This window comes from Miniopterus natalensis, chromosome 3, assembly GCF_054644295.1.
Source record: "Miniopterus natalensis isolate mMinNat1 chromosome 3, mMinNat1.hap1, whole genome shotgun sequence".
NCBI lineage: Eukaryota > Metazoa > Chordata > Mammalia > Chiroptera > Miniopteridae > Miniopterus > Miniopterus natalensis.
The window spans coordinates 8,951,309-8,969,743 of record NC_142083.1 but is presented as its reverse complement, the minus strand read 5'-3'; the positions used below and the strand labels follow the sequence as shown (position 1 = coordinate 8,969,743).

Genomic DNA, 18,435 nt, shown 5'->3' with positions numbered 1-18,435 from the left:
TCTGGAAACCAGTACATGACAATCTGTCATTTTTGAACTCTTTGTCTAACAGGTATAAAGATATGATTTATTGTTCAGGTATAGAGATATGATTTATTGTTGCCTCAGTTTCCCTTCCCTGATTTCCAAGGAGGTTGAATATCTTTTTTATAATATTAACCATTTGGACTTGATTTTCTGTGATTTGACTGTTCATCTCATTTGCCCATTTTACCTTTGAATTGTAGGCCTTTAAAAAAAAATAACTCTTTAAATGTTTTAGATATTAAACCATCTTATGTTATATTCATTGCAAATATTTCTTCTTAGTATTATATTCTCCTGCTCTTTTCCTTCATGATTTCCGTCTCTTTAAATTTTTCTCCTAGATTTTAATGCACTTCTCTTACTTGATTTTCCAGGCCAGTAATTTGAAGAGTAGTTTCCAAAAATGTTACTATATTGTTTTAAAAAGTAAAGTTTTATCAGTGATTCTCAAATGAATTGATCTTTTTTAAATTTATATTTATTGTTGAAAGTATTACAGATGTCCCCTTTTTCCCCCCCATTCAAATGAATTTATCTTATTTGACAAAACCTCTTTTATCCCTAGACCCACGTTAACTCATCCATCCCCTGTTGCTTAAAGGGGGTGGGGAGTGTGAGGCGGCAGGGGACAACAGGATTTCTTGTTGCTTAGAAGTATTCCTCTTACCTATTTTTAAAAATTTAATCCTGTGAGTATGCTGAAAGCAAAGATGAATGTAAGGTGGGAAAGTTTTTAACCAGTGAGATAATAAGCTCAGAGAGTCCAAAATGAGTGTGGATAACCTGTGGCTAAGGATATGGAATGGTAACATGGCTAGATAAAAACGTGTTCAAAGCCTTACTCTACCAAAAAAAAGTAACTGTAGTTGTCTTTGGATAGGGAAATTGGGTTACTAGAGGACAGATGTGGGAGACTTTTTATTGTAAATCATATAATACCTTTATATTTTTAAAAAATGCTTTACCTATTTTTTTAAAAACTGGTTAGTTTTTTCATCAAAGTTTAAAAAAAAATTTTTTTTTTTTTTAATTTTAATACAATATTTTAAATTTTAAAATAAAAAATCCTTAGACTACATTTTCATCTATCATCAAAAGGATAATGCAGGGCTTTTCAACCTCAGCACTATTGGCATTTAGGGCCAGATTATTTTTTGTTGGCAAGAACTGTTCTGAGCATTGTAGGATGTTTGGCAGCATCCCCTATCCACTGGATGCCAGTAGTATTCTCCCCACCCCCCAATGCCCTTTTTGTGACATCCAAAAATGTGTCCAGATATTGTCAAATATTCCTTGGGGGACAAACACTTAACCCCTAATTGAGAACTACTAGATTAACGTACATACCCCAGTTTGAAAAATACTAATCTTAAAAACTGTACCAGTCTTGGTAAAACTCTCTGTTAATATTTAAATACCTTTGTTCAGAATTTCTTTTATTGCATTTTTTTTGGGGGGGGGGGACAGTAACTGTAACATTGTGATTGAGTGATCCAAAGATCACATGGTAAGTTAGTGGCATAGCTAAAATCCAGGTTCCTGACACTGAGGCTCTTCCCTTCATACCTTAAAAAAGCTCTTTTCCAGTGTTTTTTTTTTTTAACTGAAATTTTACATACCTAATACTTCAATCCCCCTGTATATAGTTTCCTTTTAGATTTTGATATTCATAAAGCACTAATTTTATCCTTGTAGACACAAAATGATTTCATGGTTATCTGCAATGTCGCAAAAATCCTAGAGCTGGTGGTACCACTGATGGAGCATCCAAGTGAAACTTTTCTTGCCACTATTGAAGAAGATCTAATGAAGCTGATCATCAAATATGGCATGACTGTAAGCATCTCTGTATTAATTAGTATACAGTTCACAAATTATAACTTAATCATGTGTTTTTACCTTTCTCTCTAGCTTTTGTCTAATTGGTGACCTTTTCTGTATCTTTTAGGTAGTGCAACATTGTGTGAGCTGTCTTGGGGCAGTTGTAAATAAAGTGACACAAAATTTTAAGTTTGTATGGGCCTGTTTCAATAGATACTATGGTAAGTTCAATGCCTGGGCTTTAAAATTATTATTCTAGATTTTGCAGTGTGTCCAACTCCTTTTTAATACATCTGATGAAGTGTAGCATCTACGGAATTGTAAGAGGTTTGATTGTCCTCTGTGGTGCACTTTCAGGGGGAGTATTTTCTAGTATCTTTTGTATTCTCTTAATTACCCAATATGATTACTTCAGAAATTTGTCTCCTCATAAGTAAATGTTGGCAAGTTTTCTTCCTCCTACGTAAAATAAAATTTAAATATTTTTTCTACATTAATTCTTTTAGGCTCTAAGGAGTGTCCTCGTAATTCGAGACATATTTAATACTTAGAACCATTAGTAAAATTTAGTTGTAATTCATTAGCAATAATTATTTGAACATAATAATTTAAGGATCAAGGGTTTATTATAAATAATATTACTTAACTTTATCAGGTGCCATTTCAAAATTAAAAAGTCAGCACCAAGAGGATCCAAATAACACTTCACTTCTAACAAACAAACCAGCACTTCTTAGATCCCTTTTCACTGTTGGAGCACTATGTCGGCATTTTGATTTTGATCTGGAAGATTTTAAGGGCAACAGTAAGGTAAAGATCTTAATATTAATTACTTAGTATGTTGTAATGGAATAGAATTTTGTGACCCTGTGAACGAAAAGTGACTTTAATGATCCAGGATGAAGGTAGCCTCAGTCTGGTTTAATGAGCAGTCTGGCCGGTGCTGCTCAAAATATGGTTCTCAGACTGGCTTCTGACCTATGAACTGTTTGTTACTGGTCTAAAATAAGATAAATAGGCACACTGTTTAGGTCAGCAGCTGACTTTATTTTTTTCACTTTCTCAGTGAGGAAGCAGTACATTGTTTACATTCTGGCGCAAGCTTCTTTGTCACAGACCTTTATTTTGAATGTCACTATTCTAAAAAATATTGACTTTTGGTGACTTATTCTTTAGTCAAGTTTGCATGTGGAAATTCTCATTGTTTGCTTTTAGTATTTTTTTCTTTTATAGTTGAAAACTGATCTAAATTACCTTTATTTATAATACTGGTTTTCCCCTTAGGTTAACATAAAGGATAAAGTACTTGAACTATTGATGTATTTTACAAAACATTCAGATGAAGAAGTACAAACAAAAGCCATCATTGGTCTAGGTAAGTTAAGTCTAAATTTCATCTTAGTTTTAGCTGTTTGAGAGGTTGAGCAAGTTTTAAAATAATGTGAATCTAAACTATTGATTTATTTAAGTATGTTTCTTTTCACGGTAGGATCTGGTGTATAGAATATAGGAGTGGGCATTAAAACACCTGGATTTCATTCCTGGCTCAGCCAGTGATTTCTTGTTGACCTTGAACAAGTCACATAACTTCTGTTAATCAATTTCCTCATTAATATAATAGAAATGACAATACTGTCTCCTTCCCTTACTTTATAGGGTTTCATAGAACATTCGTTAAAGCACTTTGATTCAGAGAGATGATTTAGAAGAGTTTTGTGCTGCGGCATATTTTTTAAAACGTTCTTTTTTTTTTTTACAAAGCTTTGTCATGATATGTGCCTGCCACTTCTAGTTAAGATAGTGGACATTCTACACAAACTTTTATTCATATAGAAGTACATGGTAACCAACCCAAAAGAAACAATTTGGATGTATATCTGTCCCATATTATTTTTTTTTAGGAACATTCATGTAGTAAATGCTTGCCTTTGCAGGAGGTTAGGGTAATCATTTATATTAATCTTTTAAACTAAAATAGAGTAATAAAAGATTCTAAGTTATTCAAATCTCATTAAATGTGTACTGATTCTTTAAATAAATTTAAATTTTATTATTGTATTTCTCCTTTCCTTTCAGAAAATTACATATAGCAAATATAGTAAAAATTCAGATACCGCTTATTAGGAAGTTATATTGATAACTTCAAGCCAGATGTGTACCTTTGAATATTTAGTCTGGACATAGGTATATAAAGTGGCAAAAATAAGAGTGTTACATCTGATTCAGAGAACAAATACAGTTGACCCTTGATCAACATGGAGGTTAGGGGCGCCCACTTTCATGCATTCAAAAATACATATAACTTTTGACTCGCAAAAAACTTAGTTGTCCCTTAGTATCCATGGGGGTTAGCTCTAGGACTCCTCATGGACACCAAAATTCACGGATGCCCGTCACTTATATGAAATGGCATAGAACAGTGCATACAGTCAGCCCTCTACATCCGCAGATTTCCCAACTGTGGATTGAAAATACTGTTTTTGACCTTTGATTGGTTGAATTCATGGATGTGAAACCCAGGGATTCACAGGGCCCACTATATATTTACTGAGGGGAAATGGGTGTATAAGTGGACCCACGTAGTTCAAACCCATGTTATCCAAGGGTCAACTATATGTACATTTTAACTTCAAGAAGCAGTACCATTTAGGAAATAGTGCCTCTAGGCCAGTTAATGAAAGAAATCTTGCCTGGGCCATAGTTATCCTGTGTGACCTTGGGCTAGTTATCTGATCACTCTATGCTTTGAGTTTAGTTTGTTGTTTGGCATCAGTAATACTTGCTATCATCAAGGATCTTCATTTTATTTCACATAAATATGTATTTTATATAAATATGGATAATAGTATTTTGCTACTTATTAACTTGTGGTTATAGAATTTAGCTTTGTGGCTTCATTATAATGCCATATGAGAAATAAATGGAAGATATTTTTAGCTTTAGTTTATTTTAAAAGTATTCTGTTTCATCAAATGGATATAATTCAATATATTTTTTAAAAATAATGCCAGTAGAGTACATTCTGCTAGGGATCTAAAAAATGTTTGCAGACATTACCTCTTAAATCCTGAGAACATCCCTTTCAGGTAGGTGGGTGGTAAATATTATTGTCCCCATTTTACAGATGGAGAATTGAGGCACAGAGAGATTATGTGACACACCCAAGGTCACACTACAAGTCAGTGGTGGAGCCAGGAATAGAATCCAAGACTCCTGACTCCTAATCCACTCCCCTAGCCACTAGGCCCTGCTCCCTCCTCAAGGTTTCCTCTTGTGTGAAATTCTCCTTTGAAATGCAATTTCTTGTTTTTAATTCATGGGGAAAGAAGTACCTGCTCTAATACTTCTCTAGGTAAGGCCACCAGCATATTCTTCCAGTCATTTTAAGTTTTGATTTTTGAAATAAGGATCTCTTTATGTAATTTATCAACATTGTCATTAAATGTTATATTTAATTTTAATATGAATATATCAAGAGATTTTTTTCTTTCTTCTTTAGGATTTGCCTTTATTCAACATCCAAGTCTAATGTTTGAGCAAGAGGTGAAAAATCTATATAATAGTATCTTATCTGATAAGAACTCCTCAGTTAATTTGAAAATACAAGTGTTAAAAAACCTCCAGACCTACCTACAAGAAGAAGATACACGTATGCAGCAGGCAGATAGAGACTGTAAGTGCAAATGTATTTTTTAATGTCACAGTGTGGCTACAGTTAGGATACTCTGACTCATTTTTAATCCAGGTACTAAATTTTCTTATCTATTAGATGAAGGAATTCAGTTCAGAAGGAGTCCTTAAGTCCATAGCTAGGCTTAAGGGTATTCATAAACTCCCTAAAATAGTTTGTAAAATTTAATACAGGTGTAGATGTTAACATTTTGAGGGAGAAGAGGGATTGTAGTTCTCAAAGGGACCTCTGACAGAGACCAAAAAAAAAAAAAAAAAAAAAAGATTAGGAGCCATTGAGCCAGAGCACTAGCTATAACATTTTGTGCTTTTGGTTGTGGTCTAATTTGATGTATTTAAGTAAAGCTTAGTATACATGTTCTTAATATGTTTACTTCCTTTTGTAGGGAAGAAAGTTGCAAAACAGGAAGATTTAAAAGAAATGGGTGATGTTTCCTCAGGGATGAGTAGTTCCATCATGCAGCTTTACCTCAAACAGGTGCTTGAGGCGTTTTTTCACACCCAATCAAGTGTACGCCACTTTGCCCTAAATGTCATTGCATTGACTCTAAACCAAGGTCTTATTCATCCAGTTCAGGTAAGTGTGTTTTAGTAAGCAGAACTTATTAAAAGAGCCAGATCTGTTGGCATTTAATGACATTGTAATGAGAGAATAAGTAGTTCTTTATTCCTCTTGGGTGGTTTTTTTTTTTTTTTTTTTGGTCCTAAGCTCTTGATTTAAAGTTTTACTATGATTATCATTATTGCAAAATACTCATTATTTATAATGTCTCTATTAAACAAGCTTCCAGTTCATAATGGCAGAATATGTACTCAGAATGATTTTCTAAGTAGGGATGATTTGTTTTAATCCATGTTGACTCATCCCAAAGAACCAACAACATGTAATGTCAAGAGAGTTAACTGGAATAAGAGTATAATATTACTGTTAAATGGTGGATTTTAGTCCACAGAAAAGTAAATTATGTAATCTGAGCTCAGTTCCTTCATCTGTAAATTAGAGGTAATATCATCTACCCACACCTGAAAACATTGATGTGAGGTCTAAATAATGTAATGCAGACATACTAGTCTTACTAAGGATTGGCAGCAAATGCTGATGTAGTAGTGTCCATCTGACATGTTCAGGAGAGTGCCATAGGCTACAGAAGTGAATTTATTAAGTAAACAAAACCTGTCACCCTTCAACATTTTTATTTTGGCTATTTTTTGTGGAACTTTTTCTAAAATATGCTATATGTAAATATGCTATGGTCTTCCCTGTATCCTGAAACAATGCACACTAATGAAGCATGCTAAGCAATATTTAGCCTGTATTTCATGACTCAGGGTTCTCATCATCAATATCACCTAATAAAATAGACAATGGTATATTGAGACTAGAATTTTTGAGATTCTTATAGCTTTTTAACTAATATTCTAAGTGGCCTCAGCTGGTTGTCCTTTTTATTGCCACATTTGCTTTATCTCTTGCTCTTCATACGTAGAATTTTTTCTGAATTACAATTCAGATAATTTTTTCAGATATTGCAATTCTTTACCTGTAAACACTTTAGTATATATTGTCTAAGAATAAGGGCATTCTGTTATAAAACCATAATGCAGTAATCAAATTCAGGAAATTTAACATTCAAACATGATTTTCTGATTTATAGTCTATTTTCAAATTTTACCAGTTTACCCAATAATATTCTTTAATGGACTTTTTTTCTCATTGATTTGGGGTTTAATTCATGATCGCCCATTTCAGTTAGTGTCACGTCTACTTTTTTTAAGTTATTTGTTTGTTGTTTTTCTGTCCTCATTGCTGTGTCTAATTCATACTCACCTAACTAGTGAGTGTTTCTTGACTTTAGAAGTACAATAAATGTGGCTATTAGCAAAATACTAGCTATCCAATCATTGAAGCAGTATATAAAATCAACTTCATAGAAAAACATATTTTCATAGTTTTGAGTATGGAAGACAATACTTTTTGCCATATTTATCTTTATATAGTAAATGCAGTCAAGCTTGAAAAATTATTGGATTATTAATTATAGTATATATAATTATATTATATACCATAGTATATATCATAGTCTTATAGTATATATCATAGTCTTAATTGGATATTCTTGGGGGGGGGGCTTTGTGTTTAAAGCACCTTAAATTCACATTGAAATCGTTTAAATTTCACCACGTTAGTACTTTTGCTTGTGCTCCAGTGTGTTTTGCTTTAAGCTAAATTTAAGGAAGATTAATTTTTAAAAGAACACTAAAACAAGGCATTTAAGGGCCTATAAAACTAAATTCATATATCCCAGATATACATCAAGTTTTAACATATGTAAAGGTACATATAGAGCTTTTGCTACTGATATATTTACTGATAAATACTGATATATTTATATCTTATAAATCCTGTGTTCTTATTTCCAGTGTGTACCATATTTAATTGCTATGGGCACAGACCCAGAGCCAGCTATGCGGAACAAGGCTGATCAGCAGCTTGTGGAAATAGACAAAAAATATGCTGGATTCATTCATGTATGTATTTTTAAATTATATAAATTTAGACATCTTTCTTTAGTAAACCATTTATTTGGTGACTGTCCTGCCCATATTCCTATTAGAATAAAATATTTTGCTTAGTACTTAACTTAGACATGCAACTAAGTTTGTCCCCCAAAGTGTTTGTTCTTGTATAAAATTAACTTTTTCTTTTAATTTTTAATTTTATTTTTTTAATCTTTATTGTTGAAAGTATTACAGATGCCCACATTTCCTCCCCATTGATCCCCTCCACCCCCATCCACCCCACCCCCAGGCCTTCCTCATACCAATGTCTGTGTCCATAGGTTATGCTTATAAACATGTAAGTTCTTTGATTAATCTCTCCCCGCCCACTCCCCCACTCCCATCTTCCCTTTGAAATCCCTCAGTCTGTTCCATGTGTCTGTGTTTCTGGATCTATTTTGTTCATCAGTTTGTTTTGTTTATTACATTCCACATATGAGTGAGATCATGTGGTACTTGTCTTTCTCTGACTGGCTTATTTTGCTTAGCATAATACTCTCCAGTTCCATCCATGCTGTCCCAAAGGGTAAGAGATCCTTCTTCTTTACAGCTGCAGAGTATTCCATGGTGTAAATGTCCTGCAGCTTTTTTATCCACTCATCTATTGATGGGCACTTGGGCTGTTTCCACATCTTGGCTATTGTAAATTGCACTGCTATGAGCATAGGGGTGCATAAGTTCTTTCTGATTGGTGTTTCATATTCCTTAGGATATATTCCTAGAAGTGGGATCACTGGGTCAAATGGCAGACCAATTTTTAATTTTTTGAGGAAACTCCATACTGCTTTCCATAGTGACTACACCAGTCTGCATTCCCACCAGCAGTGTACTAGGGTTCCCTTTTCTCTACATCCTCGCCAGCACTAGCAATATGTTTGTTGATACATCTCCTAGGGCAAAAGAAACAAAGGAGAAAATAAACAAATGGGACTACATCAAAATAAAAAGCTTCCGCACAGCAAAAGAAACCATCAACAAAACGAACAGGAGGTCCACTGTATGGGACAACATATTTGCCAATGACAAATCTGATAAAGGGTTAATATCCAAAATATATAAGGAACTCATACAACTTAACAAAAGGAAGACAAACAATCCAATTTTAAAAAGGACCTAAATAGACACTTCTCCAAAGAAGACATATAGATAGCCAAGAGACACAATGCTCAAAGTCACTAAACATCAGAGAGATGCAAATTAAAACCACAATGATGTATCACTTCACACCTGTCAGAATGGCTAAAATTAACTCTTAAGATTGAGCCAGAGGCACAGTGGCATGGATGGGTTCTAGTCCTTATTGTGTGACCTTGGGAGTAATGGCTCATCTGGGTCTCGACTTTTTCTTCTGTAAAATGAGGGGATTTCAATAGATGCTATCTGATGTTCTTCCAGCACTTGCATTCTGTGATCTTATTATGTATATAGCAAAACCGAACAATGAAGTTAGCCTCAGACTGTAATGCTCAAAGTACATTTTTAATCTGACTTTTAATTTCCATGACAAAAATGAGGCTTTTATTTATTTCAGATGAAAGCAGTGGCTGGTATGAAGATGTCTTACCAGGTACAACAGGCAATCAACACATGCCTAAAAGATCCTGTAAGGGGTTTCAGACAAGATGAGTCCTCTAGTGCTTTGTGTTCACACCTTTACTCCATGATCCGTGGAAACCGCCAGCACAGACGAGCCTTTCTAATTTCTTTACTCAACCTCTTTGATGACACAGCAGTAAGCACAAAAACTTACTATTTTAAGAAAATAAGTGTTTTATGCATTTTATTCCTAAAGTAGTTACCAGTTTTTAAATATTACAGTTTTAGTACATAATAGTGACTATTAAATGTGTGTTTCTTTGAGTCCTCTGTGTATAATTTCTGATGTGGTATAGATTTATTATGAAAATTCCATAAGAACATAAAGGGAATTCCACTTATGTGCACCAAAAAAATTTCACCTGCTTTCTTCTTGAAGTACTATGGTATAAGTCATTATGAAATCTCTTAAAATGAGTATAAGATTATTTTATAAAATCCATTTCCATTCCCCCTCCCTTTTTCTTACCTCCCTTCCCACCCATCCCCAACCCCCTCTTTCTCTGAAACATTATCTGAGATCAAAGTGCCCTGTAATATTTTTTCTAAAAAGCTTTTTGGATGCATTTCTGGATTATCCACTGAATGTGTATCTTTTTTTAAAATTTACAGAAAACAGAAGTGAATATGCTCTTGTATATAGCAGACAATCTCGCCTGTTTTCCATACCAGACACAGGAAGAGCCGTTGTTTATAATGCATCATATAGACATTACACTCTCAGTTTCTGGTAGTAACCTCCTGCAGTCATTCAAGGAGGTAAGTTACCTACATTACTCTTTATCGTGTATCTGTTGAAGTGCAGGCATACTATTTTCACTGTTTTGTTTCCTGTTCTTTTTATTCTTTTCACAGGTATATAAAATCTTTCTGAATGAACTTAATTGAAATCTGCTCACTGCTTGAATTGTAAAAGCACTGGTATAGCACTGGGCACATAGTTGGTGCCCAGTAAGTTTTTTATAAATTAATTGGAATATTTTAATATTCCTGATGATACAAGTAGATCTCATATTACAAAATCACATTGCTCAAACTCAGCCTGGTCAAACTAGTAAATGAGGAAAATTATTTAAATACCTAGGGATTAGAATTGTAGAACTTTAGGCCCCGCCCTAGACCTGCTGAAACAGTCTACAGTTTTTAATAAAATCCCTAGGTGTTTAATATGTACATTGAAGTTTGAGAATTTAATAATTTCCCAGGAACTTTAGCTATCATGTTATCTTATTTTAATTCACTTATTGTTGTGCATATACTTGTAACTGTTTCTCCTGTTTTATTTAACATTTGTATTTTGAATAATTGCTTTGTAATCTAGTTGTTTTCCCCCTCTTAACCCCAGCTGACTTTCCTTCTTTTTAAGAGATAATAGTTTCATAAAATACAAAGAAACGGAATTCAAGTATTTAAGAAAAATTGCCTATTGCTGAAAATTTTTTAAAGTATGTTTTTATTGATTTTAGAGAGAGGAAAGGGTTGAGAGAGAAAGAAATCGATCAGCTGCCTCCTACATGTCCCCTACTGGGAATCAAGCCTTTTTCTACCTTTTGATGCATGGGGCAACACTCAGCCAACTGAGCCACACCAGCCAGGGTGTGGAAAGAGAGACTTCAATAAAAGCTGGGGTGTTCAAGCCTGTTGTATCCACCCAGTTAAATTTATAATTACTGCTTTTCCTCTATGTTGGCTCACCTATCTATATACCAGACTCATACTTCTATAACTAATTTATTTCATTACTTTCCTATTAATTGTTTCCTTTTGAATGATATTTTAGAAGGAGTTTTTTTCAGAGTAAGGTGTTGTTGGAGGAGTGGATTATATGATTTGATTTAGTCTTCGAACCTAGTGTTTCTCCCAAAGGTTACACCTCCAGTCATTATGGAAAGGCAAAGGTTTCAATATATAAAATATTAACGTGAAGATGCCTTTTGAATCTGTTGAATGCAGCATATGTGTATTTGTTAGTGGTATTTTGTTTTTATTGTTTTTAAACAGAATAATCCCCCCCTCCTTTTTTTTTTCAGTCTATGGTAAAAGACAAAAGGAAAGAGAGAAAATCATCACCTAGTAAGGAAAATGAATCCAGTGAGAGTGAAGAAGAAGTTCCCAGGCCTCGAAAGTCCCGGAAACGTGTAGATTCAGATTCAGACTCAGATTCAGAAGATGATATAAATTCGGTGATGAAATGTTTGCCAGAAAATTCAGCTCCCTTAATTGAGTTTGCAAATGTCTCCCAGGGTATTTTATTGCTTTTGATGTTAAAACAACATTTGAAGAATCTCTGTGGATTTTCTGATAGGTAAGCTTACATAAGCAGGGAGAGAAAAACCTTTGTTCAAATAATAAACTATGAAATCCAGTTTTGATTGTATGCTTACTTTAATATTAAAAATGCCCCTTTTATAAAAGGAGTTTTTTTTATTTATTACTATATAATGTTTTGTTGTGTAATATACCATAATTTGTCCGTTATATTATCAGAGGAAAAACGTATTTTTACTTGGTAATAATGCATTATGAATTAAGGACTTACTTTGTTGATTTCCTTAAAAAGATCTTATTAGAGAATTAAGCTAATCTTAAAATAGATTGCAATTTTTAAATTTTTAAAGAGCTTTGAATAAACAATAGATACAGCCCAACTAGACTAAGCTCTAACAGAACCAAATAGTCTTTAATGGACTCTAGAAAGTAAGATAGAGAAAAGTACTAACTATTGTGAATGCCCTGTAATTTTATTCACTATTAGTCACTGTAGGTATCTCTTCTCTGCCTGCACCCATGGTCATTTACCACATTCATTGAAACCCTACATCAGATGTTAATAGGGTACAGATAATGAAATGAGTTAAGTGGACCTGGTAGAAGGTCAGAGGCAAACTGGAAAGAGCATGTTTCATCCAAAGGACTCAGATATTCATCACCTTGTTTCCACGAACAAGAGAAGCTTTTCAAGAGAAGCTATATAATCCAGATTTTTGTGACAAGTATTTTGATGTTAAGTGTTGAAAAAGCAACTTAAAGCCTTATAAGGTCTTGGGGCAGTGCTAAGTAGTTGAAAGATTTTTAAGCAAAGTTGTTAATATGAAACAGGTTTGTAAACAATCGTTTTGGCTGCTGTGTAGGGAATAAATAGGTAGGGGGCAAAAAGGTAGAAGGAGGTAAACCAGTTAGGTGGTATCGAGTAAATTACATTAAAATTGTACTATTATTACAATCATGGTATTAAAAAGTAGGCATGAGATACTACTTTCATTTAAATGATGCCTCTATTCAAGACATACTGAGAGAAGCAAGAGAATATTATTCTTTTTCATCTTTGCCCTTATGTATTTACTTCCTTTTGTACAATTATATTTATTTTGTGTACAAGTTCACTGGTTAAAATTTCTGTGAGGATAAGTTTAATTATTAGTAAATAAACTTTAACTTGAAGCAATTTAAATGTAAAAGCCTGAAAATGTTTTAGTTAATGATTTTGTTTTCCCAAACAGTAAAATTCAGAAATACTCTCCATCTGAATCTGCAAAAGTATATGATAAAGCGATAAACCGAAAAACAGGAGTTCATTTTCATCCCAAACAAACACTGGACTTCCTGCGGAGTGATATGGCTAATTCCAAAATCACTGAAGATGTGAAGAGGAGCATAGTGAAACAGTATCTAGATGTGAGTAGTAAAACCAAAATGTGCTGTCGTCTAATAATGGCTTTTATTTATTTTTTAGAGAGAGGAAGGGGGGGAGAGAGAGATTGATTGAGAGATTTGCTCCACTTATTTATGCATTCATTGGTTGATTCTTGTATGTGCCCTGACCGAACCCACAACTTTGGTGTATCAGGACAACACTCTAACCAACTGAACTATCCAGCCAGGGCAATAATGTCTTGTTGTTGGTTTTTTTTAATATATCTTTATTGATTTAAGGGAGAGGGAGAGAGAGAGCGAAACATCAATGATGAGAGAGTTGCCTTCTGCACGCCCCCGACTGGGGAGCGAGCCCGCATGTGCCCTGACCAGGAATCAAACCACAATCTCCTGGATCCTAGGTTGATGCTCAGCCGCTGAGCCACACCTGGCTGGGCATGGCTTTTTTTAAAAGTACATTTTGGGAGTGACTTAGCTATCCATTGCATTGAAGATAAGCTTCATGAACTGTCAAGATTATTTTTCTATCTGGTTTTAAAGAGTTGCTATAAGCTTGCTTTCCCATTTCACCCACTGCATCCTAATTATTTTTTCTTAGAAAATGCCAGCTCACCACTAATTTTAGTGAAAATGAAAGTTTTGGGGCAAGTTTTAGGAAAAAACCACGTGCATTTATGTATTTTTTTTTAATTCAATGGATTATTACATGATTTAAATTTCATAAAAAGATAAACAGTGAAAGTCGTCTTCCTCCACTCTTTAGCTTTAACAATTCTGCTTCTCTCCTTTCCGTCAGCCAGGATCACTACTTTTTCATGTGTTCTTACCAGAAGTTCATATATATATGTTTGTATGTCTCTTATATATACTCAACAAGTATGTATGTGTTTATTAAATGTGCTTTTATATTGTCTTTAAGAATAGGAAAATTTATGACAGAAAATAGAATAGAGTTTAGCAGGGCTGAGGCGGGAGAAATGGGGAATTATTGAACGGACACAGAATGAGTTTCTGTTGCTGAAAAGGTTTTGGAAATGATGGTGGTAATGGTTGCACAACATTGTAATATACTTAATGCCAGTCAATTAATTGAATACATTAAAATGATTAAGATTGTAAATTTTATGTTCTGCATTTTTCACAATAAAAATTTTTAATGTTTAAAAAAATGTTCTTAGAGACTTTTTAAAAATGAAAATAAAGCTTTTATTTTAGTCTACTTAAAGCAGATAGCTGAACATAACTACTACTAATTTTTTTTTTTTTTACCAAGAATGAAACCTGCACAAGTTTTCATATTATTTATAGACTGCAAAGCTTATACTCTAAGGTAGAAAATTATTTTAGTTCTCATTTAATATTCTTCATCCTTTGCTCCCTCTGGTATCCTCTTATCTTAGCAGAGCACACAGGGGGCAGAGATTTAAAAATGGCTGTCATTATTAGTTAATCACCTGGTTGCTTGGTGACTTGGACCAGGACCGGCAACCTCCGACTTACGGGCCAAATCTGGCCCTCTGCCTGTTTTTGTAAATAAAGTTTTGTTGAAACAGCATGCCCATTCATTATGTATTGTCTATGGCTACATTCACATTACAATGGCTGAGTTGTGTGTTTGTGAAGGAGACTGTATATCCTGCAAAGCCGAAAATATTTATTTTCTGGCTCTTTACAGAAAATGTTTGCCAGCCCCTGACTTTGACAGTAGCCAAAGTATACTTCACCCACAGCAAACTATGGCCATAAAACATATTTAGGGGGGAAAATTTTAAAGGAAAAGGACACATTTAGGGATTTGACAGTCTTGTTTGAAATGTTTACTTAAAATTCGAAATTAATACCTTATTTTTATAGTTCAAACTTCTCATGGAACATCTGGACCCTGACGAAGAGGAAGAAGAAGGGGAGGTGTCAGCCAGCACAAATGCTCGGAACAAAGCAATTACCTCGCTGCTTGGAGGAGGCAGCCCTAAAAATAACGCAGCAGCAGAGACAGAAGATGATGAGAGTGATGGGGAGGATAGAGGAGGAGGCACTTCAGGGGTGAGGCGGAGGAGGAGTCAACGTATTTCGCAGCGTATTACGTAAAACGATTTTTATGTGCTTATATGTGTCAGTCTTTTACATGTACATCAAGTAATGTAATACTTACGAGAGAAAACATTTTGTAGATAGAGATTCTCTACTTAACCATTTATACATCCTTTTGTAGAAAGTTTAACATAAAGACAATAAAAAAAAAGCAGAAATGAGATTTATTCAGCATAAAAGATTATTAATTTTTCTTTTGATTGTATTAATGTGTGTTATCCTTTTTTATTGTTGCTAAGTTTTATGTAGCTTTATGGTTTATATGTATATATAATTTTATATATCAATAAGAGTAAAGACACGGGTACAAATTAAGAGTTTTATGGTTTTACAAATATATGTTAACCCCTTGGCGCTGGCGGTCACGGTGCGTCTCATTGCCGGCAATGGAAGTGTGCCGGGAAATCCCAACTCCCGGCGTCAAGGGATTAAAAGCAATAAAAACAATAATTTCACTAAAATTATTTTGTATAACACTTGGTCTTTTTTCCCCCCTCCCAATGTTTTAGTCATTGAGAAGGTCAAAACGAAATTCAGACTCTACGGAGTTGGCAGCACAGATGAATGAAAGTGTTGACGTCATGGATGTCATCGCTATTTGCTGTCCAAAGTACAAAGATCGACCACAAATTGCAAGAGTAGTACAGAAAACCAGCAATGGCTTCAGTGTTCAGTGGATGGCAGGCTCCTACAGTGGCTCCTGGACTGAGGCTAAGCGCCGTGATGGCCGCAAACTGGTGCCTTGGGTAGACACTATTAAAGAGTCAGACATTATTTACAAAAAAATTGCTCTAACGAGTGCTAATAAGCTGACTAATAAAGTTGTTCAGACTTTACGATCCCTGTATGCCGCCAAGGATGGGACTTCCAGCTAATGAATTTGTACATGCAGCCAAATTTACAGGAATTTTTTTAAAAGGCAGAAAAACTTGAAATATCAACATTCTGGCAAAAAAAAAAAAAATCAGTTTTACGAAGAGTAAGAATGGAACCTGGGATGCAGGAACAAAAGAAGGAAATGTTGGGCAAACATTTTTGTGGGAGCTCCCTTCGCTGTTGTGCAGCAGAAACAGATTCTCAGTTCATTTTTACTCCCACTGTATTATAGTTTAACAAAAATTGTTTATATCTTGGAAAAAACTTTCTGTTTAAAAAATAAACAAGTGAATGTTGGAAATTAGTCTGTTAATGTTCTTAATAAAGTGTTCTTGGAGTTTAACCTAGCAGCGGATGGCTTTCTTTAGCTTAGCCCAGTTTCCAGGGAAGCATTGTTTTTTCCAGGCTGTAAAATGGCAGAATCTCCTGGATATATAATTTATTCTGTTGAAAAAAAAAGCAAAAAAAAAAAAAGCATGCAGTATCTATGACCTATCTGCAGAAGGAGTTTTTGTAAATGTAGATTTTGATGTATTAGGTCACCCTGAAAACAATACAAGAAAAGGGATCCCCAGGCAATCTGGTGGAGCGAATACTGCAATAAATTTTTTTACTTCTCTTTGTTACTTGTCTGTTTCCATTTGAATTTCTTATTGTAAAGATCTGTTTAAATCCATTTATATTATTTTGCAGTCTTTTATGTAAAGTTTATTATATCACTGGTTTTCAAAGCGAAACATAAAATATTGTTTATACAGTTTGTATAGGCTGATTTCTGAATAATTGGTATCTATTATTTTCATTCCCATAAAAGGGTGTAAACAATTAACTCCAGGGTTTTATTGTATCCTGCAATATTTAGTATTAACTATATATGATTTAGCACTGTGCCAAACACATTTTCAAGAGTACATTTTGATATAAAAAGAAACTATAGTTTATTCCTTGTATGCTTCAATTTCTTTCTAGTGATGTCATGATGATAATATTTATTTTTTTTAACTGTGAACTCTGTGGGACAAAACTAGATTGGGTTTTTCCCCCTTGGAGTTTGTTTTATTAGCAAAGGATTTGAAGTGGCTTATGGAAACAATATGATTTATCAAAAAGTAAAATAGCAGTTAGAAAAAATATAAGAATATAAAGTCCAGCATATAGAATACTAAAGAATAAAGATGTGGGTAAAGCCAATTTTGAACGCCGTGAGCCTAACATGTAATGATGCTTCCTGTCATTTAATTCTTACAAAAATTCTGCTGGTTAAATATTGTATCCCTGTTTTGTAGATAAGGAAAACTGAGGCTCAGAAGGATTCAGTAATTTGCTTGTAAATGTTATAATAGAGATTTAAATTTGGGGTTGGTGTAATCACATCTCACTACCCTTAAGCTAATTGAACATCAAGTGTAAAGGAGATGATCCTTATTGAAAGGAAACCAGTTCCTGAAGGATCTTGGAAGTATATGTACTTGGGGATCCTGTTTAGAGTGAGCATTAGGAAGTATGCACACAACTGTAGTAAGGCTATGTCACAGATGATGGTCACAGATGATTTGCTGTGTTTAACATTTGCCATCTATTCTAAGTTTCAATATTTTAGCTATTTATATAAGCCAAATGTTGGTATAACTCACAAGCCTTAACCTTTAAATATACAAACCAAAGTTTTCAAAAAACGGATTTCTCAAATAGATTTTTGGGTCTTAACACAAAATTAAGTTAGGGCTTTGGCCATCAAATATAAAAAATTGAGCCATTCAAGCATATTTGAGATTTACAAAGTTCAATCTTACTGTATAGCTTGTTGATACTGTAGTAAGCCGTATCATCTTTATTGACTGATATTGAAAAGAAGATATATTTGATATAAAAATTTTCAAGTACCTCTTTAATATATTAATATGAAAGTTTAGTATTTTCTTATTTAAATTATTTTGAGAAAGAATGAGAAGTTTAAAAAATTCATACCAAAATACAAATGTAGGAAACAGAATTTATTAACCTCTAGAAGAAGAAAAATGACATTTTAGAGACAAATAATATATATAGCTTACTCTGTACAAATGTTGAGTATTTCAATTGTTAGCAGGTAACTGAAGCACACAGACAATTTTTGATGAC

General features: G+C 33.8%; 1 protein-coding gene across 2 annotated transcripts in view; it reads left to right on the top strand.

Annotated features, from left to right (window-relative positions):
- The window catches only part of NIPBL (NIPBL cohesin loading factor), a 170,948-nt gene extending 154,008 nt beyond the window's left edge, over positions 1-16,940 (top strand). Inside the window, exons 35-47 of one of the 2 annotated variants that reach the window (XM_016224049.2) lie at positions 1,723-1,863; positions 1,976-2,069; positions 2,504-2,658; positions 3,133-3,223; positions 5,348-5,521; positions 5,925-6,115; positions 7,960-8,067; positions 9,629-9,829; positions 10,306-10,452; positions 11,724-11,998; positions 13,194-13,368; positions 15,202-15,390; positions 15,948-16,940. In XM_016224049.2, the coding sequence (XP_016079535.1) occupies positions 1,723-1,863; positions 1,976-2,069; positions 2,504-2,658; positions 3,133-3,223; positions 5,348-5,521; positions 5,925-6,115; positions 7,960-8,067; positions 9,629-9,829; positions 10,306-10,452; positions 11,724-11,998; positions 13,194-13,368; positions 15,202-15,390; positions 15,948-16,313 (2,307 nt within the window). In that variant the 3' untranslated portion in view covers positions 16,314-16,940. Of the gene's footprint in view, positions 1-1,722; positions 1,864-1,975; positions 2,070-2,503; positions 2,659-3,132; positions 3,224-5,347; positions 5,522-5,924; positions 6,116-7,959; positions 8,068-9,628; positions 9,830-10,305; positions 10,453-11,723; positions 11,999-13,193; positions 13,369-15,201; positions 15,432-15,947 lie in introns of both variants that reach the window. The other variant, XM_087815303.1, reaches the window with a different exon arrangement.
- The last annotated feature ends 1,495 nt before the right edge of the window (positions 16,941-18,435 follow it).